Here is a 27,747-nt window from a genome sequence, read left to right as displayed (position 1 = left end):
TGTGTGTCTCATTGCATGGTCTTTAACTGCAACTTGCTCGACGCCTTCTGCCTTCACTATGATCATCTTTTTTTTTTTGCGTTTTTTATTAGAAACTTAAACTTTTTTCTCTTCTCAATTGCTATCTTTTGATTTTGACCTTGAAACCATTTGACCCATGATGTACAGTGACGAAATCATAACAAACAATGTCTGGCTAGACGAACTTCCTCTGTTTCCCAGTCGTCAAGGAAACGTGATGTGTGGTTGGTTGGCCTCGTGTGAGCCATAGCTAATGTGATAGCAGTATCGAATACCCACTTTTATATGCTGCAGCAGTTAAAAAGTGTCTGAGGGAACTGCTGTGAAGTTTATTTAACTGATGTGGTGCCATGTCAAATACACAATGTGACAGAGCATACACAATTGTATTCATATTTGAAATATCCAGGTTCCTTATGTCTTCAAACGTTACTATGCAGTTTCGTGATATACCTTTGCTTAATACCTAGGTAGAATACGACCCGATTGAACTCGTTCCTAGTCTCTAATACATACGAAACCAAATCTGTAGTGAGAAATAGATATAATTCGGAGAACCTCTGCCCACTACGACCAGTGAGTAACTAGTGAGGAAAACCCCAATCCGGAATCAAGTGTTGTGCCTGTGCGAGTGTCTGCTCACTGACGTGCACACACACATACACACTGAGGCGGCTAGTGTCAGTCAGGATACTAACCATGTCACCAGGAGTAGCTCAAACCTTGGGTGAGTTTATCTTCTCTATCTATTTCAATGTACATATGTTACTTTAAAAAATAACTATGACTTAAATGTTGAAACATTTATAAATGTGTGGAGATATTCAATAATCCATACCGAATATATTCTAATATCACATTTTTTAAAAATATTTCCCCCTTGTTTGCTTTACATGTTAGATATGTAATTAAATGTTCTGAAAGGTCATACAGAAGGACTCTGCGATACAAGATCGATTTCCGAAAATAGACCCGCCTGTCATGTTACGATACTTATATCGTCTTACGATACTTGTCTGTCAACTTACGATACTTGTCTGTCGTCTTACGATACGTGTCTGTCGTCTTACGATACTTGTCTGTCGTCTTACGATACTTGTCTGTCAACTTACGATACTTGTCTGTCGTCTTACGATACTTGTCTGTCGTCTTACGATACTTGTCTGTCAACTTACGATACTTGTCTGTCGTCTTACGATACTTGTCTGTCGTCTTACGATACTTGTCTGTCGTCTTACGATACTTGTCTGTCGTCTTGCTATACTTGTTTTTCGACTTACGATTCTTGTCTGTCGAGTTACGATACTTGTCTGTCGTCTTACGATACTTGTCTGTCGTCTTACGATAATTGTCTGTCAAATTACGATACTTGTCTATCAAATTACGATACTTGTCTGTCAAATTACGATACTTGTCTGTCAAATTACGATACTTGTCTGTCAAATTACGATACTTGTCTGACGTCGGTCGTTTATGATCCTGACTGTCTTTGACTCAGTTGTCACGTTTTACTGCATTATAATGATAAAGAGTCTTACCATTTATAGCTCTTAATCTAGTAGAACTATGGGGCTCTCACTTTTGTTAACCTGGAGTAATATGTATTTCCTATCACTGAGGTGAGTAAAGGATTTATATTATCATGTGAGTTAAGGATTTATATTATGAGGTGAGTTAAGGATTTATATTTTGAGGTGAGTTAAGGATTTATATTATCATGTGAGTTAAGGATTTATATTATGAGTTGAGTTAAGGATTTATATTTTGAGGTGAGTTTATCGGTGATATAGAAGTGACCTCTTATTAGTGACTTGGGAGATAAAAATCAAGTGCATGGACTAAATGAGGTCTTAAGTATATCATAAGTGAATGGACATTATGCATGCAGTTTCTTCTGCGGATGACCCAGAAGCTGTTTTTTTTTTTATTTATGTATATAAATAGGTGTGTGGTCATTCCCTGGGACTGGTATATAAATAGGTGTGTGGTCATTCCCTGGGACTGGTATATAAATAGGTGTGTGGTCATTCCCTGGGACTGTTATATAAATAGTTGTGTGGTCATTCTCTGGGACTGGTATATAAATAGGTGTATGGCCATTCCCTGGGACTGGTATATAAATAGATGTATGGTCATTCCCTGGGACTGGTATATAAATAGATGTATGGTCATTCCCTGGGACTGGTATATAAAAAGTTGTGTGGTCATTCCCTGGTACTGGTATATAAATAGATGTATGGTCATTCCCTGGGACTGGTATATAAATAGATGTATGGTCATTCCCTGGTACTGGTATATCAATAGATGTATGGTCATTCCCTGGGACTGGTATATTAATAGGTGTATGGTCATTCTCTGGGACTGGTATATCAATAGGTGTATGGTCATTCCCTGGGACTGGTATATAAATAGATGTGTGGTCATTCTCTGGGACTGGTATATAAATAGATGTGTGGTCATTCCCTGGGACTGGTATATAAAAAGTTGTATGGCCATTCCCTGGGACTGGTATATAAATAACCTCGTGTAACAAAAATCCTTTCCAGAAATCCAATGGACAGTCATTAAGTTAAGAAACATTGATGAAACCGAGTCCTGAATTTTTTTTATTATAGTCTGATAGTTTTAAATGATATTAAACTCCTTTCTCTGTTGCATCTGATTAGAATTGTTAATACCATACATTGTGTATGCAATTTTTATGTTCATGTCGCCGTATTCCATACTAGTGATTTGTCGAGCTTATAGCCTCAGTATTCTCAACTCAATCTTACAGGTATGTAACTGCTTGGTTTCTCGTTTTTATTATTGATGTTGACTTTGATTCCGGTATCTTGGTGTGTTGTGTGTCCTTCATCCAGATATAAAGTATGTTTTGTCGCTCTAGTTTCCTGCTTTTTCAGTGGGTTGGGTTAGGTTAAACAGGATACACATGATATATACATTTTTCAATTAAGACTTTGTAGTTAGATACAATAGAATAAAATGTTGTTTAAACTGTATTAATGCAGTGCCTGTTTTTTTATCTACATGTTTTGCTCTGGTAGCTTTCAATGGACCAATACGTACCTTAAAACTAAGACAATGCTGTTAGTGGTGTACTAGTTTGTGCAAATGGATGAAATAGAGACATCCATATAAGAAGCTGATAGATTTACTTTGTTAGACATTGAGACAAGATTTACTTTGTTAGACATTGAGACAAGATTTAATTTGTTAGACATTGAGAGAGGATTTACTTTGTTAGACATTGAGACAAGATTTAATTTGTTAGACATTGAGAGAGGATTTACTTTGTTAGACATTGAGAGAAGATTTACTTTGTTAGACATTGAGAGAGGATTTACTTTGTTAGACATTGAGAGAGGATTTACTTTGTTAGACATTGAGAGAAGATTTACTTTGTTAGACATTGAGAGAGGATTTACTTTGTTAGACATTGAGACAAGATTTACTTTGTTAGACATTGAGAGAGGATTTACTTTGTTAGACATTGAGAGAGGATTTACTTTGTTAGACATTGAGAGGAGATTTACTTTGTTAGACATTGAGAGAGGATTTACTTTGTTAGACATTGAGACAAGATTTACTTTGTTAGACATTGAGAAAAGATTTACTTTGTTAGATATTGGGAGAGGATTTACTTTGTTAGACATTGAGACAAGATTTACTTTGTTAGACATTGAGACAAGATTTACTTTGTTAGACATTGAGAGAGGATTTACTTTGTTAGACATTGAGAGGAGATTTACTTTGTTAGATATTGGGAGAGGATTTACTTTGTTAGACATTGAGACAAGATTTACTTTGTTAGACATTGAGACAAGATTTACTTTGTTAGACATTGAGAGAAGATTTACTTTGTTAGACATTGAGACAAGATTTACTTTGTTAGACATTGAGACAAGATTTACTTTGTTAGACATTGAGACAAGATTTACTTTGTTAGACGTCGAGGAAATCGGATTAGTGTTGGCTTTTTCAGTGGAGTATCCAGATTAGTGGTGACTGTTCAATGGGACTTCCGGCGCATTTGTAATACGACCAATTTTAATGCTGATGATCAACCTGTGGGTAAAGTGTTTTCCCATCTAAAACCGGACGGATCGGCACAAACAGTGTATATCACATAAAACTCAAAAACTAAAAATCATAGTATTTTTGAAGATATAGTTAAAAATGTCAAATCTTGCCACTGCTCCACACCATGTGTGTTTAATATTGATGTGACTGTTGATAGTCGTCATCGATTTCCACTTAATAATGACATCTTTAACCCTAAACCTAACCCTGACCCTAACCCTAACAAGCTACATCCTAATACATATATTTAGAGATGGAAGGAACAAGCAAGATTAACAAGGTACGCAGAAACAACAGGAATGAAATCACAGGCTCTCACAATAGGCAATTTACGATGCAGGTGCAACCAAGTGTGAGTTTCCTACAGCCAATTTGGCTCCAGTCTTAAGACTTCCTGAAACTCCAGCCAGCCGAAATATTCTGAAACCTTCCAGCGTTACAGCAGCTTTACCGTCAATGTAAATTGAGGTCAAACTTATCTATAAAGGGTATCTATATCCAGTCTAAATTGAAGTCAAAATAATTCAAAAGAATGATGTATATTCTCAGAGTAAAAGTTTTATAGCTGGTCCACGGAACGAAATAATAGCTCATATCTCAACATGGAAGCTAAGCCCGCCCATACCACCATATTACATGTCATGTATGCTCTGGAATTCAAACGTGTCGGTCGAACCTAATATCTTAATGTAAGATCGGAGATATATTCATGTGAGCACCCATGCCAAATGTCTCCCTTTTTTCTGTACATTTGAACGCACTTATTTCTCGTCCTTCAAAGTAACTATTGATAAAACTTTCGCTAGCAAATGAAATTTGAGAATTCTTCTGCTTGCAATAGTTTGTATATGTTTCCTTCGGTGCCAACATGGACGGGTCTTAGGGTGCCCGCCTACTGACAATTAAAGAGATTAAAATCGCGTTTTTTCATGACCTATGTGTTTCAATTAAACATTTATATTGAATAGGATTACAGCTGGATTTCATTCAGAACGGTTTTCATTCGCTAACTACGTACTCTTTATTTTATTACAATGGAACTTAGATAAGACGTTTATATTAGCCATGATGAAATCCCCTTCAATTTTAGCGTTTGTTGATCTCGAGGTTGAGTATTATATTCCGAGATTTCTATAGGATGCCATAATTTTGCCCCCCCCCCCCCCCCCCCCCCCCCCCCCCCTAGTATCACTGCAATAGTATATCACTTCAAATTTCAAAAACTACAAAACACTTATGCGAAAACAATTGAAGAAAATAGTTTTCTATGACTAAGTTCCTATCTAAAGATCATTTATATTATCCTATAAAATTCCCTTTGAAAGGACTGTGCTTGGATGATGCATTTTAACTTTTTGACTCATAGTTATTATTAACACATATTCTGAGAACGACATCTTAAGTGTAAACGCGTGGTTGTATTACGTGTGCAGTAAAACAGCTGTAACATACGTGTTGGTCATGTGATGTCATCTGTCTACAGTAACATAGCTGTTGAATCTGACCTCTGATCACGTGTTTTATTTATCTCTTATAATTCTTTATAGCTTTGGCGAATCTGCATCAAAGACGCTGGTTTTTAATTTGGAATTTTTCAGCATCATACTCAATAATGATATACTACGCAATCTTATCTCTTTCCGATTACACTACTGACACTTGTTATTAAAAACAACTTCCAGATAAGAAATATGTATTTTGTTAGAACGTTTGAAAGTAGAACAAACCAGTTGAAACACCTACCACAGCGTTATGCTGTGTTCTTACTGGTGTCTCAAGGAATTTACCGTTATTTGAGATAATTCTAGATTACGACGTCAGACTTTATCAAACGTAGACACATACTGGTGTATATGTAAAATAGTGAATATTATATACAGTGGCTACAAATTAAAGCAAATCAATACCGTAAAACAAACTATTTTCGCGGTGACTTAATTTCGCGTTTTCATGTCTGACGACTTTTTCGTGGCGATTTTATTTCGCAATTTACAGCCGTAAAATGCTTACTGTACCTGTGCATGAAAGTATTCGTCGGAGAGTAATTTTTGCGAATTTTAATCACACGTGATATACGCGAAAATTAGTTAGTTAACAGTAGTAATATCGTTCATAGGTATGGTATCCTGTATAATGCATGGGTACGGGATCCTGTATAATTAATGGGTACGGGATCCTGTATAATTAATGGGTACGGGATCCTGTATAATTCATGAGTACGGGATCCTATATAATTAATGGGTATTGTATCCTGTATAATTAATGGGTACGGGATCCTGTATAATTCACGGGCACGGGATCCTGTATGATTAATGGGTACTGGATCCTGTATAATTAATGGGTACGGGATCTTGTATAATTAATGGGTATGGTATCCTGTATAATTAATGGGTACGGGATCCTGTATAATTAATGGGTACGGTATCCTGTATAATTAATGGGTACGGTATCCTGTATAATTAATGGGTATTGTTTTATAGTTTTCATGAACGTTTTATAAAGTAATAAAGTAATAAACAAGTAATAAGCATCATCTATAACGTTTTACCAAATTAAGTAAATGTTCAGTTTCAAATGATTATTTCCCGTTACTTAATATCCTCATATAAATATAACATTGAAATGTGATAACATATAGAAGTAGGAAAACAGGTCATGTTTTGTATCGCGATGCCTGTCTTCAGGCGCACACTAATTGCATTTCCTTCCCTTCCACGAATTCGGGGTGTTGATAAGTCATTGAGGTGTTAGGAATGTCTGCTGTACTTCTCTCCAAGTTGATTGTACATTGCGTCTAAAATGTCCTTTACTGAACCGGGCATGTTTTGTTTGTGTCTTATGCTATATGGTATCTTTATCTTGCCCTTTTCTTTGTTTCCTGTCTGGGTTTTTTTGTCCATGTTGTGATATTTTACTTTCTCCTCGGCGTCCGTCTTCATTTGAGCCATTCTGTTTCGAGGATATTAAACCCTGTATAAACAAAGAATCCACCATTTAAACAGGAGAATGGTTTCGTTTTTCAGAGTTATCCTATATTTACTTGTTGGATGTCGTTCATAAAGCAGAAGACGCTTTCCCTTTGGGACTCCTGGTCGTCTTAAGAGGTCCCCATTAATGTCTAGGTGTTCTCATTTTGCCCTCGGTTTGTCGATTTTGTGTTAATATTACAATATTTTACCCTCAAAAAATATTATACTAATATCGAGTGACTTTATATAAAGAACCTGCCGTGTCTAGTCGTTTAACATTCAGTATGCACTGTGATGTTTGCTTCAGAAACAGGCCATTACTCGCTTTGGTAAGCTTAGAAGAATTAACATCTTTGTGCTTGCTATGATGAAGTAATTTCCAAACTTAGATTTGCAAATGTAATTATAACATTAATTAGACTAACATATCGTCGTTATAAAGTCGTACAGATTAACAATTGTTAATTATGTTTGAAATGCAGACCCAATACATATCACAAATGAAACCTGCATGATTCTGAAAAAAAAATCATTTTATCTATTTATTTGTCTTATTTGTAACTTCTATGTAAGATTCAGTCTGGATTTCGTCACGAACTTAAAAAGATATGGCGTGGAGAGACTGAAACAGGAACATACATTACCGCAGCACGGACACTAAATTCCTTGATTTTCAGGATAAGAGATCTGTGTTACATAACTTGTAAACGCAAAATTGCAACTTTGTTTACCAACGCTGTAAACATGTACATGTACTTGTTTTTGAAATTCTTGTTTTGTTTAGAGTTACAATCGTCTATTCAAATACAGTAAGCTTAAAACGCCAAACTTATTACAACGTTATCTTGTTTTTTAAATATTTTGTCTTAAACATTTCACATATACAATAAAGATAGCTCCCGTGAAATGCCTAAAACATTTCATATAAACAATAAAAATAGCTCCCGTAAAATGTCTAAGTTATTTAACGCATTTAACCTCTCTCTCCCTGGTAAGTGATAGAAACTGTCAGATATTGCTTTATTCTACTTTAAAATGAAATATTTAAATACGTTTCCTATACATCTGGAGATAAAAATTGCTTTTTTCAGCCGATGTCATATTGCGTCAATCCTCTATCTCGCATTCTTGTCGTTGCTTGTATTTTTTAACTTGATTTACTTTGCATCTATTTTACAAAACAAAACTTCTGTTTTCTCTCTTTCAATCTACGTCTTTCGTTTTGTTTGCTCAGTATCTGTCTTTTCACGAACAATGGCAAGTTGTGCCATCTACAAACTATACATACTTCAGTGGAATAATAGCACCTTCTCCACATGGTAGAAAAACAAACAAACAAACAAACAAACAAACAAATATCCTAACGTGAATTCGTAGCTGCATCTGTTATCAAAACCCTATCAGCGTCTAAACAATCAACATCTGACGTCATTTTCAACACGAAAAGACGGCAAGAGTAAGAGATTAATTTCTTCTTTCTGTCAAGAGCACCAAATAAACTTTCACTTTCTGATGTCACGTCGAGAAAAACTAGCGAAATTGCGTCATAGAGTACTAATTGTTTTTAATGAGTGTTATGGAGTACCACTGTCTGTTTTTGGTTTCACGGAGTCACAGAGTTCTTGTCTGTTTTCCTGTATTTAGTCGTTTTTCTTAATTGATGTTTCCTCTTCTAATGTTTCATTCTAATTGTACTATTTTGTCTTGTTATGTAACGTATTTTTCCTTTTTTTAAATTGAATTTGTAATAAAAGAATTATCTTGATTCCCATTCATGATACCATGTTTGAAAAGTGAATGAATGTGCATGGAATTGACGATGTTAGCCTCCAAATTTCTATTCATTCTGATTCATCATTTAACGTCTATGAACTATAGGTACTGACCCCTAAAAAAGAGGCTGGGATTCGTACGTCAGAAATAATTAGTAAGACCAAACATTTCTAATCCATTCATTAATGAATTTGGCTTTTCGCTTTTACGTAACGTTGGAAACCACAGGTATGTGTAGATATTGATGACGTTCGCGTTATCAGATTAAAAGTGAAACACGTGTACGATATACTCCTGATGTTGCTGTGACTGGCTCGACCTATTACATCATTCAGTACGTGTATATATATCTGGAGTGAAAGTTTAAGTCCTACAAGTTTCGAAACATCTGTGAGTTTTCAAAAATAAAATGTATCTACTATCTAGACGTCAAGGAAGACGTTTATCATTTTTCAAAGTACATCTGCATTGCCAAAATTTACTTCACATAAAGTACGTATCTATATAGTAAAGAAAGGACGTGGGAATGTCCGCAGACATTAAATAAATTGGTACATGCTTTTTATGTATCGTTACAAAGAACTGGAAAGTTTTTGCTCCCTTACTTCTATCACACAGAGGGAAGTCTTATGTGAAAGTAACGTATATATTGGGACGGTTTATCTCCTTTTCTTTAGATCGTATGTCAAAAAGGATAATGAACGTCAAGATGTCGGATCTGGATGAATAAAACGCCTTTCTTAATGCATTGTTATCTTACTTCATTGTGGAATCTTTTGTTTTAATGCTGCCAAATCACAGACAGCGTATACACTGTTTATCACAAAAAAAATGCATAAAATGGCACCACGACATGAACAAATATTTATTACATTTTTACCAGTGAAATATCGAAAATTATTCATTCGTTAAAAGTGATATTTTTCACTGGTAGAAATTATCACTTTTTTGTGATATTTCTCACTTGTGAAAAATATTACTTTTTCTGATTTTTTTTTTTTTTTTTTTTTGCTGTGTATGTAAGTAAATACACAGCAGCCTATTTTTGTTATCAATCGATCATACGTATTCTTTGTTGGATATGCAGCATCTATATTTTCCCTCCATTTCCCGCATTAATATCAAAACTTTACATAATCAAATAAATTTGAATTCGTAAACAAGACGCCATCTTCGTGATCATTAGATAAGAAAAGTGGATAAAATCTTCTGTGTCATAAGATATTTCCTCTTTGAGGTAGCTAAACACTCTCACGTAAAGTAGGCCCTTCTAATTCTGGCACCATTGTCTCGCGCAAAGCAGGATGTCCCTGTCAATCTATAAATATGAGACGATGGAAAAATAACATTCTATTGTTATTTTTGGAATTGAGATAAAACGATTATTGATGAAATAAAAAAAGTGTTTTAAAGTACGATACAATATGAAAAATATGAGAGAAGTATACAAAATAACAAAATCGAAAGTCACCTTACATAATTAATTCAGGAATGAGGGATGCACCGAATGATACATACAAAATTGAATCAGACATCTATTTCGTCCATCCCGGACTTGGCAGTTATAAAATATGATAAAAGATCGAAAATATATCAGTTATATTTATCTTTAAGTCTTTTTCACATTTAATTACACACTCGTATTTAGACATTTATCTAAAATGCATAAGCAGTGAAAAGAGTTGCCAAAAAAAAAATATACAAAATTCACTAGAAAATAATTATTCGAAGCGGAATTGGAAGTCTGCAGAAAAGAAATATTTACATGTTCTCCATTAACCAAGGCGAATACGACCTGGGCCCAGTTGTTCAAAAGGTGATTAGGCTAATCACATTTTAACAACATTTTTCAAATCCTGATAAAATAATTTCTGGCCGAACTAGCTTGACAAAACTTAATGAAATTCTTTAATTCTTAATTCTCTTTCAATTGGCATAGTTTAAAGATGATATACTCACTGGTTTTTCAACAAATGAGAAATGAAATGTTCACTAATCAAGTGATTAAGCTAATCACCTTTTGAACAACTGGACCCAGGTGTGTCTATGTCAATAGAGAAGACAAATATAAAATCATCAGAAGTTTTCTGTGTCATTCATGGCTCTTGCCATTTAAAACTATGTCCGTTTTCAAATCGAGACCTTGGGAATCATAGACAGACTAAGCATGACAAAATAACTAATGAGATCACGGCTGTTATCATAAACTGTAATTATAGTCCACACCGAGTTCCATCCAAACCCTGTAATGGATGTTTGTCCTGCAAAGATTTACATCATTACATCACGGATAGCATTATATTGAGTGCCACCCCGTCCAAATCATATTAACTCAGTTAAACTGTAGGAAAGGAAAGTTCACGTACTACTAACAAGAATGAAAATAACCATGCCTAGTAAATTAGATTCGCCATGTTTGGCAAAAAGCACAAATATTGAGACGTCGTTGTTGACCATTTCATTAAACGGACATACAAAACTATTAAGGTCCTTACTATCAGGATCCTACCTATTGAGGCCGTACCAACTATTGTGGTCCTAAATATTGAGATCCTAACTATTCAGGCCGTACCCCAATATTAAGATGTCTGTAACTTCAAATTATACGTGCCGAAAAGATACTTATATCTGGAAATAGTCTTAAAAAGTCCTTCCATGGACAGCATTTCAAAAATTCAAAAATATTGTTAGAAAAGACAATTACTGCGAAGAAATTATTAGCTTAAATCATATTCTGTTTTACTTCATTGCCTTGTCGCTTTAAATAATGACTTAGTCGCAAAATCATTCAATTGCAGGAAGAGAAGATATTTTAGTACTCAAGTTGTTGCTTACTGGTGACGTTGTTTAAATAAATTCTTCTCAGGGGTATACCTTTTGAACAGTTTAAGATAGGGTATATTGAAGAATCTTGAAACATATATGGATCATCGTCACTACGATCTTCATTTTAATAGTGAAAGGTCAGGTAAATGAAGAATTAATAATAATAAAGAAAAATAACAACAACAAACAAACAAAAAAAAACAATAGGATTCTTGTCTGGGTACACCTTGATGAATCTTCTTGATACATAAAAGAGAGGAGGCAAAATACTTTTGTTTTCAAAAGAATTTTTTTTTTACTAGTAAGTCGTGTTGTCTCTAGTCTCTATGATAACTTGTACTACTTTATTTAGTTCATTCTATGATGACTCTGATCTAAGACAGTATTCATTAGTATTTTTAGAGTTATTTTTTCCTGATTTTGTTAACATATCCCCACATATACGAAGCAGGCTTGATTATTTTATGTGATATACATATGGCAGATATTGTGTTTTTCAAGTCGTGTAATGAACATTGTGTATGAATATATGTCATGTCATCCTGTTTGACGATCATTTCGACACGGATGAAAACTTCCTCATGTCAATAAGCGTTTCCTAGCGATCCATTAGTTTTCATTTGACACCAATACACTTTCCGTCCGTGTAACGCCCTTATTGTACACAATGCAGACTTGGTCAGGCATTTTGCTGATAACTTACAATACAGACATCATTTTCAAATTATTTGAACAAACTAAAGACAAAACGACAATGCCACACACCAAAAAGCACAGCTATAGTTTAACATCATGTGCAAACAACAAAAACAATACAGAACGGACCAACCTGGTGCAGAACGATAAGAAACCGGATATTCGTCATCGGACAACTCCCAACCAATACACAAACCGTGTTACAAAGAATTTGTTTTTAAATCATCAGAACGATAGGATGTATAATACACAGTTACAACATGTATAAAATATATTTCTCTATATGTATCTGCTCAGAACATATTTTATTTGTAAATATATAATCAGACACGAGTTGAAACAACCCTTATAATCCGTCTTGTTCTCCCTTAAAACAGTTGTAACGTTATACGCGAAACCGTATGTAAAAAAACAATGATTATAATATATTTATACTATCTGAATATAGCTGTAAGATGAATTTAACAAAACATGTACAGGCCAAATGTCTTTGAAATCAATATTCCGACAATGGTAAAGTTAAATATTTAAATTTCATTCGATGAAGTACTTGTACATTCCGTTATGACAAAATATAATATTGAAAGGGACCCACCCATTATTTTGTCTCCTAAAGTAACCCGGTGACACAACATACCACAACATGTTAAGCACATCCTCTGAAATAAAACACCCTCTGCAGAAACAGCACGTCACATTAATGTCTGGTTTCGGCGAAATAGAACTCCACATCACATGCTGGTTTTCTTGAAATCCCAGACTGTGTCACCATAACACCATCATACTGAGTATGGTTGGTTTACTGAATCGTATTTAATGTTTTACTTATCCCTGTCGTAGTGATTAAGCCTTGATGTCATTTTTTTTTTAGTTTCATCGGGGTATGAAACAAATTTTGTTAGCGGATTCTTACAGAAGTTTGCAAACAAAATTTGTTTCATACCCCGATGAAACTAAAAAAAAATGACATCAACACTTATAATTAATTTTAGAAAATGATTTTCTGATTTAAAACATGTTTTATGTACAATTATACAGGTTTTATTTGGGATTCTTTTTCTCAAATCAATACGCAACGTCAATTGTCGTATTGTGACGTCACATTTTTCGCGCCATTCTCGGAATTTCTTTCATAGAAGAATGAAAAGAATTTTTCGACCAATCACATTTGAGTATTTACCATGAAAACAAAGAAAAATTAATTATAAAATAAACAACAGTTTTCATTTTCGCAGAGCACATCAGAACATTACGAAATCAAATTAGTTGACATATCAATTAAATTATGATAATTAATCATTTTTCTTCTAAGGGTTTTCTTGATTTAAGAAATAAGGGACATCCTTACAAATAATTGTTTGCATTTCTATAACATGAAATATCTATACTTGGGTGACTGAGTTACATTTGACTTGCGAGTTTGAACTTTCTGATTTTTAGGAAAAAAAAATTATAAAGACAATGTCTTAAAAACTGTTCATGGGCAAATTCGCTGAACGATTTTGTTTGCAATGTTGAAATATCATGAAAAGATTTGTATACATACATTAATTTTAGATGCCTTAATTGATCAAAAATCATTTTTAAAATATGTGATATTTTATGGTGTAAATAATAACAGTTTTTTCTGGGGACTATATCATTTAGGCGCTTGTAATTCTGAACGCAATAATCAATACATAACGCCAAATACTAATCTTCATCAGTGATCAATTCTCTATAAAACGGATGCCTACATCCTGTCACTCTCCCTATGATTACGCATGTATACAGAGCCTGGTGTACTTGATAATTCATATACATATGCTGTTGACATTATCAGAGGATATACGTTGACAATAAGGATATATACTCAAATCAATATTACCCTACCTATATCTGACATATATCTGACATGGTTTCGTCAAACAAAGACTGAACTAAGGAAAATATTAGGTCAAAGATCGTTTAAATTAATCAATAAGACAGGAAATGTGAAAATCGTGGGGTTTTTTTTTTGTCTTTTTACTATTTTTTTATTTTATTTTTTGTTTGTTTTTGTTTTGTTTGTTTGTTTTGTTTTTGTTGTTTTGTTTTATTTGTTGCTTCTTTTTCTTCATCTCCCTGAACCAATCAACATAATTATTATATTAACAATATTGGAATAGGAGACTAAAATTCTGCTTAAGGATCATTGACTGTCGTTTGTCTTTTTATTTTTTTATTTTATCTTATTTTTGTTTTGTTTTTGTTGTTGTTTTTATTTTAGTTTTTTGTTTTTTTTGTTTTTTTGTTTTACTTTTATTTCTTTATCTCTCTGAACCAATCAACATAATTATCATTTATCAATATTGGAATAAGAGACTAAAATGCTGTTTCAGGATCACTGACTGTGGTACTGGAATGACTGCTTTATACGTAACGTTATCCCCGATTACCAATATAATGTGTATACCAGAAGTTGTACTTCTATAAGTGTATATTGGGTGGTGGAATCCGAATGTTCTTATCACCGTAAAGTATGTTCATGATACCATAATGACCATTACTATGAAATCTTAAACTTTGCACTGTATAAAGTGTCCGAGTCCTGGTGATTGTATAAGATAAAATCCACATTCTGTTTTCAAATCATTTCCAGCATGGTCATAGTACACTGTACCCTCGAGATTCACAATAACCTCTACTCCTCGTCATATCATCGATCCTTATCATCGCACACGAAAACCACATAGAAAAGTGATAACGAAACCTAAAATTGTAATCATACTTCATACCATCCGACATATTTCTGATATAAAAATATAATTTATCAAACACAGTGCCAACACAACTGGGCCCGTATTCGTGAAACTATTCCCATACATGATTATCGTGCTCAACTTCCTTCAAATTAACGTAAATTATGAAAAAGTATTCGAGCCTTAGCTCTGAGAATACTGACTTGTTCGTTCTGTGTCCATGTTTACATGGATTTTAATGTGATTTGTACCAACAAAACATATCTTGATAATATCAATTGTCATATGGCATACAGTACTTTTATTGTAAAGTTAACCAATTAATGCCTTTCATGTATACTAGAAAATACGAGATGTTAAATTGTGAATTGGTAATTTGGAACGATGTTTATGACATATATTAGATTATGAAAGTATTTTGACATCAATATCAAAATCTTGTCCGAAATTGAAGAATATATGCGAGACCGCTTGAGGAATTTTAACATCCAACGATAGTAAATCAAGAGTTAATTCAATGAACACATCACCAGTAGACAGGTGCCCAGTGGAAAAAACTAGCTTGTGTAAAAGCAATTACGACGATATGAATCTATGGCCTATGCACTTTCAGTATCTTGGTTAGATTAACAACCCCATCATGTATACACTCGAGGCACTTCTTATATCAGCCGATCACCAAGTAACAAACTCTTACATACCAAAGTTTATCTTACACACATTAATTTTCTTAAGCACGGAAATCTGTGCTTGTTTGTATTAACCATTGGTATGAAACATTCTATCAGTACTTTTTAGAAAGTGACCTGTCATTCTCTTTAACAAGTGCTATTTTGATAAAAGTTGATCCTTTAGATGAAGTTGTGTTCATCTATGGTATTGTCAACTTTTAAAGAATCATTAATATCATAGTATGTTTGTAGTGGTTTACGATTTATTATTAATCAATGTTTACACGTAATCGACAAAGTAACATATATCATTGTGCATTGTTTCTGTTAATAATTTATAAATTTTACAGAAAGTCTATTAATTCAGAGCATTTTAATTTTCTTAATTAATTTGCCCGTATTATCCTAAATTAATTCCTGTACTAAAGTCCTATAGTTTAAATGTTTTATGTATGTGTACAAGTATATCACATCTACATATAGGAACTCATTAGAAATGTGGCTCATGTCACATAAATAAGGATGATAGTTGAAATAGGAATGGTTTTACACTTGAAATACACTTCTCAGTACCATGTCTATCCTCCGTTAAGACTGGAGGGAATTCACACCCGCTGCGGAGTCAGATTCCATCTCTACTCATTAATTCACGTTTCTATTTATTTTTTTTTGCAGATTTGACGAGACAATTATGGGTTGCGGCAGTGCTGGTATTCGTCTTCTGTATAATGTCTCCGTTCGGTAAGTGGATGGTCAAAACGAAATTCCTATCCGAAATCGTTAAGAAAATGGAAAAACTGTTTACAAAAAATAAATCTAAATAAAGGGCATTGATAAATATATCAAGATGATTCTATCTTACGTTTCTCATCCTCTTCATCGACAACACTATAATCAACAATATATACTAGCATCATATTTCGGTGAAAATGCACCCGTCATTTTAGTCATCTTTTATGGCATGTCCCATTCCAAAAATAATTGATTACTTTACAACAATATTTCTTTGCGCCTTATGATTTAATGATGATATTGACGACAATCTGAAACCGAATGTTTCTTTTTTTAGCTAGCGTAGTAGAAGCAGCTTGTAACGTAGGAAAAGCAGAAACATGCGCACTAGACCTGCAGGCTTTAAGTGATGAAGTGTTCTCATCAAATATCATTACGGCTAAAACCGAGGAACTATGTAGGTATGTTGTGAAATTCTCGGGGAGGATGTAACCCAAGGTACTGATCGAATGTCAATTTAGCACATATTCTCTACATTTGTCTATAATATACAAAAAAAATGACAAATAATTTAATAAAAAGTAGATATTAAGTACACAGACAAAATGTCTTAGGTAAATATTGACCTCAAATTGATCTCAAATTGATTTCAAATTGACCTGAATTGACATGAAGGCATTTTGCCTGCATACATTCACTTGCTAAAATATACTGTACTGTGCAATAACCGCAAATTCAAAACATGCTGTAGTACATTGTAATTATATAGAAACAGATATAAAATACATTGTATACTGCTATGTTAACTAAGTACGGCAAAAAACATCATCGCCGCACCAACATAGAAGGATATCACATCGTCAACACGAACCCATATCAACTCAAGGATTCAATCCACAATAATACAATTTAGGCACGCGTCAAAACAAAATGATATATTATACAAATATATCAATATGAATACCTAAAATATACAAAGCATCAATATCAAACATATGTACAACAAAGTGGCAGGACATAATTAACAAGATGTAGATAATAAGATTTATTTATAGTAGAACATGGTGAACATGTAATTAACATAAGACCAGAAAATTATAAACAATGGCATTTTATACATGATAAACCTCCGTTACCGTGATATTATTTTATATATTTATTTGCTACAGAGTATCACTGTTGAACAGCAGTCACATACAATGTTACAATACCAACATGGACCAATGTGGAGAAAACCAGTTCCAATATGTCAGACTGCAGTATCAGGAAACACAGACAGACGTGGACAATATCTGTACTGGAGGTTTGTATGGGACTGTTAGTATTGAAGTATGATAGACGTGGACAATGTACTACTGTTTGTGTGGGACTGTTAATATTGTAGTAGGTTAAAATATAATCTCGTTGACTTTTAAGGGAATCATCCAATCGTCTAGCTTGACTGACATATGCAAAGACGTCAGTTATGTTTGGGAGCTTTCAGAACCGTTGGTCTCCTTTGTAAGAAATGTTGACGACAGTTCCCTGTTTGACGATGGAACGAAGGTGCTGAACAAGAAAAGCGAGCGACGAAGTTTTCTTCTTTCCCTTTTGCAAACACAGTTTTTCAAAAGCTGTTAACGTTGAAGATAAGATAGCATTAATGAGGGTTTCACATACGAAGGGCGATAACTCTGTGAAAGCAGAGTGATTTGAATACCATGTGCAGGATATTAAGAGTAACCTCCCTTAAACAAACTTGTTCTTCAATCATGGACAGCCTACATTAAAAAAACAATGTGCTTATTGTTTATTAATGCTGTTTAATTAATTTTGACTACTGTATCCAGCTTTCAGTATGCTTATTGCTTATCAATGCAGTTTAATTAATTTTGGCCCTACTGTATCTATTTTACATTTACACAAAGGCTTTGATCACGTGATTTTAACCCCAAGAGTTTTAAAATTCCATATACCGCAGCTCAGTATTGTTTGACAAAAATAATCATTGCTATCGTAATTGATATTCTGGATAGTATTTTATATAAGGTAGGGTATAATTTCTAAAACTCTGATAGAAGTTTTGCTTTGTGTTTATAGTTTGTCCCGATTACCAAGGACTTTCCTGTCTGCACGAATATGATTGAAAGAAACATTATTCTACAAAATACAAAAGAGTATGAGAATTTCTGCAGGTATGTGTATAAGTTTCAGTTGAATTCAAAACATATACATTACTGTTTTTAAGCTTCAGCAACGAAATTGACAAACACAAACAAATATGTTAAATATCACGTATTTTATATTAATCATCAGCAAACATCAAAACACTGTGTAATCTACTTAAGCTGTTTAAAGAAAACAAAAGAAGAAAACAAAAATATAAACTTTCAATAATGTGGATTTTTTCGTCAGCCTCAATACATTTTGAACATTCAATGTAAACAAATCTTTCTAATGATTACGAAGGAAGTGTTACTGATGGAATAATAATATCATATTCAGCACATTCAACGAGAGTCTAAAGTGCGCAAATTCAGTGCTGGATAGCTGTCAGTTTGAGCAGCAATTCTACCTGTCACTCCTAGAACCGGAAATAGTGTTGGCATGGCAACAGTTCTGTAAAACGGGTAAGTGTTTCTGAATCGACACAAGCTACAACGAAACATCTAAGAGTCATTCAATCAATAACAATCCAAGCCAAATGCACACTATGTATGAATAGTTTCAATAAAAATTCATTTTGTCCAAGCGCGCAAAACACCAACTCATCTTTCATCACAAACTTTGTAGTCTTAACTCTAATGCCGGAATTCGCTCTGATGAAAGGGAAATATTGACTTCTCGACTGCCTTTTAGATCAAAGGAAATCAACAATGACCTTTAAGAGATATTACATATGCTATGAAAGAAGGAGTTGGTCTTTACTCTACGTTTCTCCTCTCTGGATGATACAGATTGTAAAGCCTGGACAGGCTGCACAAGAACAAAGTATCTAGAAATGATTTCACATTGTTCGTCCTCTATTGACGTTGGTATTTACATTCCAAACAAAGAGGATACACTGCTGTTGTTCAGGGTAAAAGTGAAAACGAACATATCCTGGACACAGTGTCCAACTCTTTTTAGCATGTCAGTTTCCAGTATATCGAAAACATTTCATACTAAAAGCATTAGACATAACTATCGTTTCATTGTTCCTTGGACGTGAATATTCTGGAGCACAACACAGTGTTCTCCGGAGCATTTTTGGCAAGCGAGCGACTCTCATAGTTGAGGGTAAATACATCTTTATTTCTGAGTTCTGATCAAAAGCTCCAGATTATCTCATTTTATTCATATTTGGCACATAAAGGGCACTGTATTCTTGCATGTGTACATGTTTGGACTTAGATACCTATTTGTAAACGTAGGGCTAAGGAACCTACCAATAGCACAAACATGCTATCGTATTTGCTTCTTAGGCCATTTTGAAACCCCGCCTTTTAAGATGTTTTCATCAACTTTGATTATTATGATTGGTTCATGATCTTGGTGTATATTTTTCAGCCGGGTATAGAATATATGTCGAATTTTGTCGTTATCAACTGAAGTGAATAGTTTGTGGTATGTTCTGTCATATTTTATCTGTGTGATGTTGTATGGTGACGTATTACATTTGTCGTCATTTATTGAGGCACACAGGATGTTGTATGCGGGTGCTTTGTTTATCATCCATGACTATGCATTTACCCTTTCTTCATTCCAGGTTGTTCTACATTGGACTTAACCGTTGCTGCAATAGAAGCCTGCCTCATTCACATTGAGGATATGTCCGATACTTCAAGGCACTGCGAGTAAGTTCAATGACGACACAATCCCAAAGATATTGAAACAGATAACTTGGATATGATTATCACTTAAACAATTAAACATTTTTGACAACATTTTCATTGGATCAGGATTTTAGTTTGAATAAATGAATTAATTGATCAATGACATATGGAACAATAGGGAGTCTGTGGATCTATATTAGTAGCATAACTCAGCGAATAATTCATATAGAATGAGAACAGAATCGTTTGATGCGGAAAATATTATACGAAATTTATCTTTTTCAGGTCGCATTGGAGGTTAAAGTCTTGTCTACAGACGCACTCATTTTGTCCCGAGTTTATGCAGCTCCTCAAAATCTTCAGGTCATCCTATAGCTATGAAACGTTGGATATACAATGCACTACCACTACTACAACCACAACTACTACAACCACAACACCGCCACCTACCACAACTACGACGACACCGACAACTACCACTACACCTACTACGACACCAACAACAACAACCACACCTACTACGACACCAACAACAACAACCACACCTACTACGACACCAACAACCACACCGACAACTACTACACAAGGTAAGAAGATGCCTGGTGACATGTTTATGAGATCCTTCTTTTATCAGTACCTTGGCAATACAGTCTGTCAATAGAAAAGACTGAAATTTTGGCCTAAAATGTTTTATGGGAGAAACAGAGGTTTAGGTAGAGTATCGTCTTGTAATTCCTTTCCCGAAGAACATTATAAGATGACAGACATGTGACTTGATAGATACAACTATGTTTAGATAAAATGTATACAACTATTATATGAGATAATTACATTAAACACCAATAATGAGAGATCTTTATTCTACACATATTAATTGCCTCTGTCTAATTTGATTAACAATAGTTATATAGTTTGAATAAGATAAAACACAAAGTAAAAATAAGGAATAATAGAGGTTTTTCATGCGCTTTAAATAGTGATTAGATATTTAAAATAATAAGTTCAGATCTTTGCGCGGTTATGGAACCCAGAGCTCTTTATTTTCCTAGAGAAACAAAAATATTGAACCCGACAAAAATATGTCAAAAACCTAATTTATCAATCAATATTTACCAATTGAAACAAACTATTGATTAATTGTAATAATTGTAATACAACACATAAAATCATCTTTCTTTTCCAGCATTGCCCCCAATAGACATAGAAACCTGTGGTGCTGATAGTTTATGGAAACTTTCCTCGATGGATGATCACAATTTTGAACCTGAGGTCCTTGCGTGAGTTGAATTTTTTAGCTGATTAGAAAAGATAAAAACATAATGATAGGAAATGATAGGTAAAAATGGATAAAAATGAGTAAAAATGAGTAAAAACTATCAACGCGAAGGTAAGATATGAATAAAGGAACAAGTTTGAAAATTCAAAAACATATCAAGTTCAAGATTGCTTAACATCTAATGTTTCATTAACGACAGGCATCATGTAAATCCAAATCCAGTTACCATCACAAAGCAAGAACCGGTGTAGTAAAAAGGGGAAAATAGAGAACATTGTAATTAACGAACATAAAAATGTCGATCCTGATATCGCACAAGCATATGTAATAAAATCATGCAAAAATAATGGCAGCTTCCTACATATAATAATTTTATCTACTACCCGGCAGACAATTTTTTTTATGTTTTACGGAAAATGACACGGGGTTCTTAATAGAAATCTTTAAATTACCTTATTCCCAAATAGAAATGCTCGAGCCAATACACTTACCTTTCCTTATTTTTAATTTTTAAAATCCTACTTTGATTTTACTAGTTCCTTTCTGCATTTCCACTGTTTTGGAGGCCACCATCACTGGTGGGGGAAATCAGCTGTATGATACACTGTCACATTCATTTTTCAGCAAATACTGTAAACATTACTCAGTTTATATCTTAATGTGCTGTTCATTTCAGTGTCATTTACACATTTCATTTTCATATCATTTCAGAGACGCAATAACGGCCGCTACTTGTCTATGCCACACCGTGTCGGAGATGTGTAAATTATTTCGTGTGATGCACAACATGCCTAAACCATTACACCTATTTTGTAATTCCGCGGCCGCACGGACATGTGCGCGTTCAGGACCGACTACGGCAGGGTTGGACCAAACGTTACTCCTGATGAAGAGTGAGTGCAGTAGGGACGTGGCCAAGATTGAAGAAAAATCGGATTGTACGGGTCACAATTACGGCATCATACCGTGCAACGCAGGTACAACACGTGCAGAAGTATTTTTTTTAATTAAAGCGTCAATGATTACACTGGTTTATTAAACCGTTAAAACGCGAAAAGAATTGATATAACAGTAATAGTAAAGTATTCCCCTCGTTAATTATTACTTTAAAGAATGCTTTTAAATCGTTTCTGTGCTTAGTTATTTCCAAAAAAAGACAATATTTTGACTTTGCATTTCTTACTTTGTGAGAAGTTTGCTTAATGAAGAGTTGACAATGTGAAGTAATCTAAAATATTTTGATTGATACTACCATATATCTGATAAATGATTGAATTTCTGTTGACAGGAAACACAAACAGGGCGTTTTCATTGGTCATCCTGACTTTCCTGTTTATAATACATACGAGTTTATGAGTGTGTAGTGAACAAGATATATACGTATTGCATTCCACGAAAGGATCCGGGAAGTTGAACCGATACCAATGTGTGACGCTGTATGGATCTAATATTAGTGAGCGGAAATCGGCCGGACTCATCTCTACTCCGCGGTCAGTCTTCGTCACTAAATTCGTTAAAAGGGACACAGGAAGAGTGCAATGGAGGGACTAATAGAATCTTCTTTCACTCCTTTAGGGTGATATGGGGATCTCAACCCGAGGGGAGTGGATAGTAGGGGTATCATAAAGTTAACAAATACGATGTTTGCAGAAGATGCTTTTCTTACCATTTTTGTATATTAACTAAAATTAATCATTTTAATATTCGTTACGTTTGTCAGAATGTACATTGTCTTACAATGTCTCTTTGATATTCTAGGTCGATTGTACTGAGAGTAGATGATACCTTATTGGTTAGATAGAGACTTTTTAGTATTAATTGAGATATACTGTTTATTGCAAAGTTATTTTTAATGTAACAGTGTTTTGGTATCAGCATGCTGTAATGGGTTAAAATGTTAACACCACAATCAGAATCATGAATCTGTTGATATGATACTATGTTTTCTAGATATGTATTCTGACTGGAATACATATGTGTATTATATTGACAACAATATTGTTTATAGAGATAAACGCTGATGTTGACAATATTTTCTTATTAAGTATATATTAGAATATGAATGATTAAGAAATGTTTTTACTTAATTGTGTAAATGCAACAGTTACACACCTTAGCAAAGAAAATAAAACCATATATTTATGTTGCCATACGAAAATATCTTTCAGCATGGTTTTTGTTGGTGTGTGCCTGTAGATCTAAAGCTAACGTGAACACGTGTTAGTTTAGAAAAAAAAGTTTAATCGTACACAAACGTAATCACAACAAACTTATCCATTACATTTGATTATAATACGTGATGTGAAGTAAAGCTGTTGCATTCCAGCTACTATCCTTATAGTTTATTCAATTCATATAAAAGAACAAAAGTAGTAAATTATGTATGTACATAATATAGATAATTAGGAGATTGGTTACAACCATCAGTGTCAATATCCAGGCGACATTACCAAAACTGTAATTTATAATTATAGCTTTTTGATAAGGTCGTCACGTGATTTTATTAACCTGAAAAAATATCATCCGAGGACAAAGTCCGAGGTTGATATTTTCTTCATTTTAATAAAACCGTGAATTAACTCTGAAAACAAAAGGCTATAATAGTTTTATTATAATAGCAGTTTTAGACTGATTTGTGATCATTTGTAAATATTTAATCATATCATTTAAATACCACACACTTTAAGTAAATCAAAGTAAACCAATACATTAAGATGCTTTCAGTACACTAATTCTTCGATAATTTGATATTCTAACAATCAAAGTTATTGATTGTTATGTTTCAACAGGATATTTGACACTGTTGGAAATACCAAGGGGAAGTAATTCATAATAAATCTATTTTAAGAAACATCCAGTGAACGGCCGGTTGATATGATATGATTATTATTGGAATCATACATACATACATACATTTGTTATATATCAGGAGTCTCGTTATCATAAGTATTAGCAATTTTGTAATAATTTTAGATACTTATTATTCTTGCCTAGAAATATGACAGGGTGTTTGTTTCGAAAAACAATCTTGTTTTATTCGAAAGGCAATGCTCTTTATGAGTTCATGTGTACTTTTCTTGACGATATATGTGTATTTCGGTTGATGTGGTGTCCACACTAACAAAAAGAACAGAAACAAAGCCTCACACATTAACAATAGAACGGTGGTTGAACATAAATCTAGTTCAGATTGTTCTTACCTGTGTATTTATGTGTAACTACCTGATAAAAAAAACTTCTGTCGTCATAAATGGGTTTGAGGTAGCTAAAGATCATATCATAAGACCATAATAAAGATATCAATGCATAGGTAATGGCATCCATTACTTATATGAATTCCATCTGATTGTCTTAGGGTTGAATAGTGATAATGTAATCCATACATGTTTTAATAGCAAGATTTCATTCATGTAGTATATTATTCAGCAGATTCAAAATCTGTAGAATGACAGTTTCATTTGGATTAACAAACCTATTAAGATAGAAGGGACATATGCCTGGGACATAATTACTAATTATGTCTCTTCTACCTATGACGTAACAAGTACTTATACGATGTATGACGTCATATATTCCTTAGTTACTCTGTACTGAGGAGCAGCAAGGCTGCAAAGCGCTTTACATTATGTAACCAAATTGTCCGCGTGTCAATAATATTTTTGTATATATAAAGTGTTTTCGTTTTTTTTTTGTTTTTTTTTTAAGTTAGTCCCCATCGCGGAGGGAAGGTGGGCTATAACTGGTGTGGCGAGGCGGAGTGTCATCTATCGAATGTAGTTCATTCTGTCCTAAGTTTTGATATTTGGCCAACTTAAAGCATGTTTGTCCGGGCTTTATCTCCTGTACTTAACACATGGGGTATGAGTTCACCTACGTAAGGCGTTTTAGAATGTAACAAAAGAAGGTCACTCTGACCTACATTTTTACCTTTGACTAGCATAAAAGGAATACTTTGGGTATGGGTTCACCTGCGTGAGAGGTATAATTTATCATCTGTGCATTCTTGGCATCTAATGTCACATCCGGTGGGGACTGTAATCCAACGAATTGTATTATTTTACATAAGAACGTCACTATGACATTTGTTTGAACTTTTGCCAAACTAAAAGGAAAAGTTCGGGCTGTACAACCTACAGTACTTGTCACTGGAACTTCATATTTTGGGTATGGATTCTACTCATTTATTACGAATTGAGTAGTTGTGTATTCTTTGCATATAATTGCGCATCTGGTGGGGTATTGCAATTCGTCAAATTGTCTTGTTTTATTTAACCTTCAGAAAAAAAATCAATATTTTAATTAAGTATTATATTGAAAAGTAAATATGACAAATCAGATGTAGCATTTAAGTTAAGATGAATTTGTAATTTTTGATTAATTACATTAAAACTGACGATAGGAAATAATTTTTGTGAGTGTGGTTCCGCACATATTAAATAATCTGAACTGATGTAAAAGAATATTAACAAGAATATTTCACAAAAGTGAACATTTTGATTATATATGTATATTAGGTTCACTGTGTAATATTGATAAAAAGATGAAAACATAAACAAGGTTTGATAAATACAAAATTACAGCTCAGTTGATTAGAAAATCATACAGCATTCTATAAAACCAAGAAAATGGGCTATCTTAAGTGTACCCGGTACTCGTCGGGCTATCAAATATAAAACATTGTATCTAGTGACTTATTGAGAGTTATTGTAATACCATTGCTAGAATTTGGCCATGGTGACATCAGTTATATCTCTACAATGCATATCGAGACTTGTTTATATTACTGGTGACTGTCTTTAAAAAGCAACCTTTTACCATTGGCAAAACAATAACATGGCAGTTTAAGAAAATTATTTTGGAATTTTTAAGCAAAATGTTTGAATAAATACGTTTTATGATACCTGCTGAGTTAAGCTTATTATATAGACTTCATTGTGTTGACATTTTTATCCACAGCAGTGTTTATAAAGTTTTAGTCTCTGCTATAACCGTATTCTATTAAAATATGGTTCCGATCATCGACAGAACAATCCGGATTTTTTGTTATGTCAAGATGGAGTATTCAAAGTAATCCTGACCTATGAGTGATTTCATTTTTTTTTTTAAATCTGTCCTTGTGCGATATTACCTAATGATATACCTGATGGCTCCGTTATCACCACCCTAACTCTCTTAATTGAGAGCGTGATTTAACCTGGAGTTGACCTGGATTTCTATGGCGAGTTTGTCGGTGAAGTAGAAGATGCTTACTTTTTTTGCGATATCAGCAAAGCGTTTAATCGTGTTTTTCATCGCGTTCATTTTGCTAAATTGCGAAGTTTTGGAATAACTGGTAAATTGTTGCCATGCTTTTCAAATTAACTGTTGGATTGTTCACAGCGAATTGTCATGAACAATAAGTATTCTTCTAGGCAAAATATTAGGCCCATTGTTATTTCTGGTTTTTATCAATGATATAGCTGACAATATCCAATTAATTATATAGCTATCTGCTGACAATACCTCTTTATATGCTCCTGTTGACTCATCCTTTGCTACTGCTGATATCTTGAACAGGGACTTGGAAAAAATATTTAATTGGTCAAAAAAATGGCTAGTAAATTGTATCTTCTGAAAACTGAAACTCTTATTGATAGTTGGAAAACAAACCCACCAAATCACCACTTTGACAATGAACGAGAATATCTTACACGCCGTGAATTCGTATAAACTCTTAGGTGTATTTTCTCATATTATAGTGGGTGGCAATCTCACATTGAATAATACTAAAAAAAAAAAGCGTCTGCTTAATTGAGTGTATTCATAAAACTAAAGCATACTGTCGATCGCAAACATTGTAACATATGCATTTATTTTACCTTTATAAGACCAATTCTAGTCGTCTATGGAGATATTGCTTGGGACAATTTGACCAACACGCAATCACAAATGATAGACAACATACACCTAGAAGCTGCAGGCTTCATTGGAGGAGGCACCAAACTCACTAGTCATGCAAATCTTTAAACCCAAACATCACAAAATAGTACACAACTTGACACCACAATATCTCAGAAATCTTCTTCCAGAACGACACTCGACTATCCACCAACATAATATTAGAGACTTAAACAAATTGGTATCTGTACGTTGTAGAACAAACATGCTTCAAAAACCGTTCAAGTCTGTTTCTGTCAACTTACCGAA

The 27,747-nt window shown here is 33.8% G+C and overlaps 1 protein-coding gene across 1 annotated transcript; it reads left to right on the top strand.

Moving 5' to 3' along the window:
• Positions 1 to 404: 404 nt before the first annotated feature.
• Positions 405 to 26,461, top strand: LOC117332579 (cell wall integrity and stress response component 4-like). Its single transcript, XM_033891550.1, has 11 exons — positions 405 to 748; positions 16,435 to 16,500; positions 16,829 to 16,952; positions 17,661 to 17,794; positions 18,571 to 18,665; positions 18,976 to 19,100; positions 20,219 to 20,306; positions 20,571 to 20,872; positions 21,469 to 21,562; positions 22,273 to 22,538; positions 22,850 to 26,461. The coding sequence occupies exons 4-11, from the start codon at positions 17,738 to 17,740 to the stop codon at positions 22,915 to 22,917; spliced, it is 1,095 nt and encodes a 364-aa protein (XP_033747441.1). The 5' UTR covers positions 405 to 748; positions 16,435 to 16,500; positions 16,829 to 16,952; positions 17,661 to 17,737; the 3' UTR covers positions 22,918 to 26,461.
• Positions 26,462 to 27,747: the final 1,286 nt, after the last annotated feature.

This window comes from Pecten maximus, chromosome 8, assembly GCF_902652985.1.
Source record: "Pecten maximus chromosome 8, xPecMax1.1, whole genome shotgun sequence".
Classification (NCBI taxonomy): domain Eukaryota; kingdom Metazoa; phylum Mollusca; class Bivalvia; order Pectinida; family Pectinidae; genus Pecten; species Pecten maximus.
The sequence above is the reverse complement of the archived record's forward strand: the minus strand, read 5'-3'. Positions and strand labels throughout refer to the sequence as shown.

Excerpts from the sequence above, each read along its gene's own strand:
- LOC117332579 (XM_033891550.1), top strand. The coding sequence starts at position 17,738 with ATGTCAGACTGCAGTATCAGGAAACACAGACAGACGTGGACAATATCT. Across the intron at positions 17,795-18,570 it reads GGACAATATCTGTACTGGAG|TTTGTCCCGATTACCAAGGA; the intron begins GTTTGTATGGGA and ends TTGTGTTTATAG. Across the intron at positions 20,307-20,570 it reads GATACTTCAAGGCACTGCGA|GTCGCATTGGAGGTTAAAGT; the intron begins GTAAGTTCAATG and ends TATCTTTTTCAG.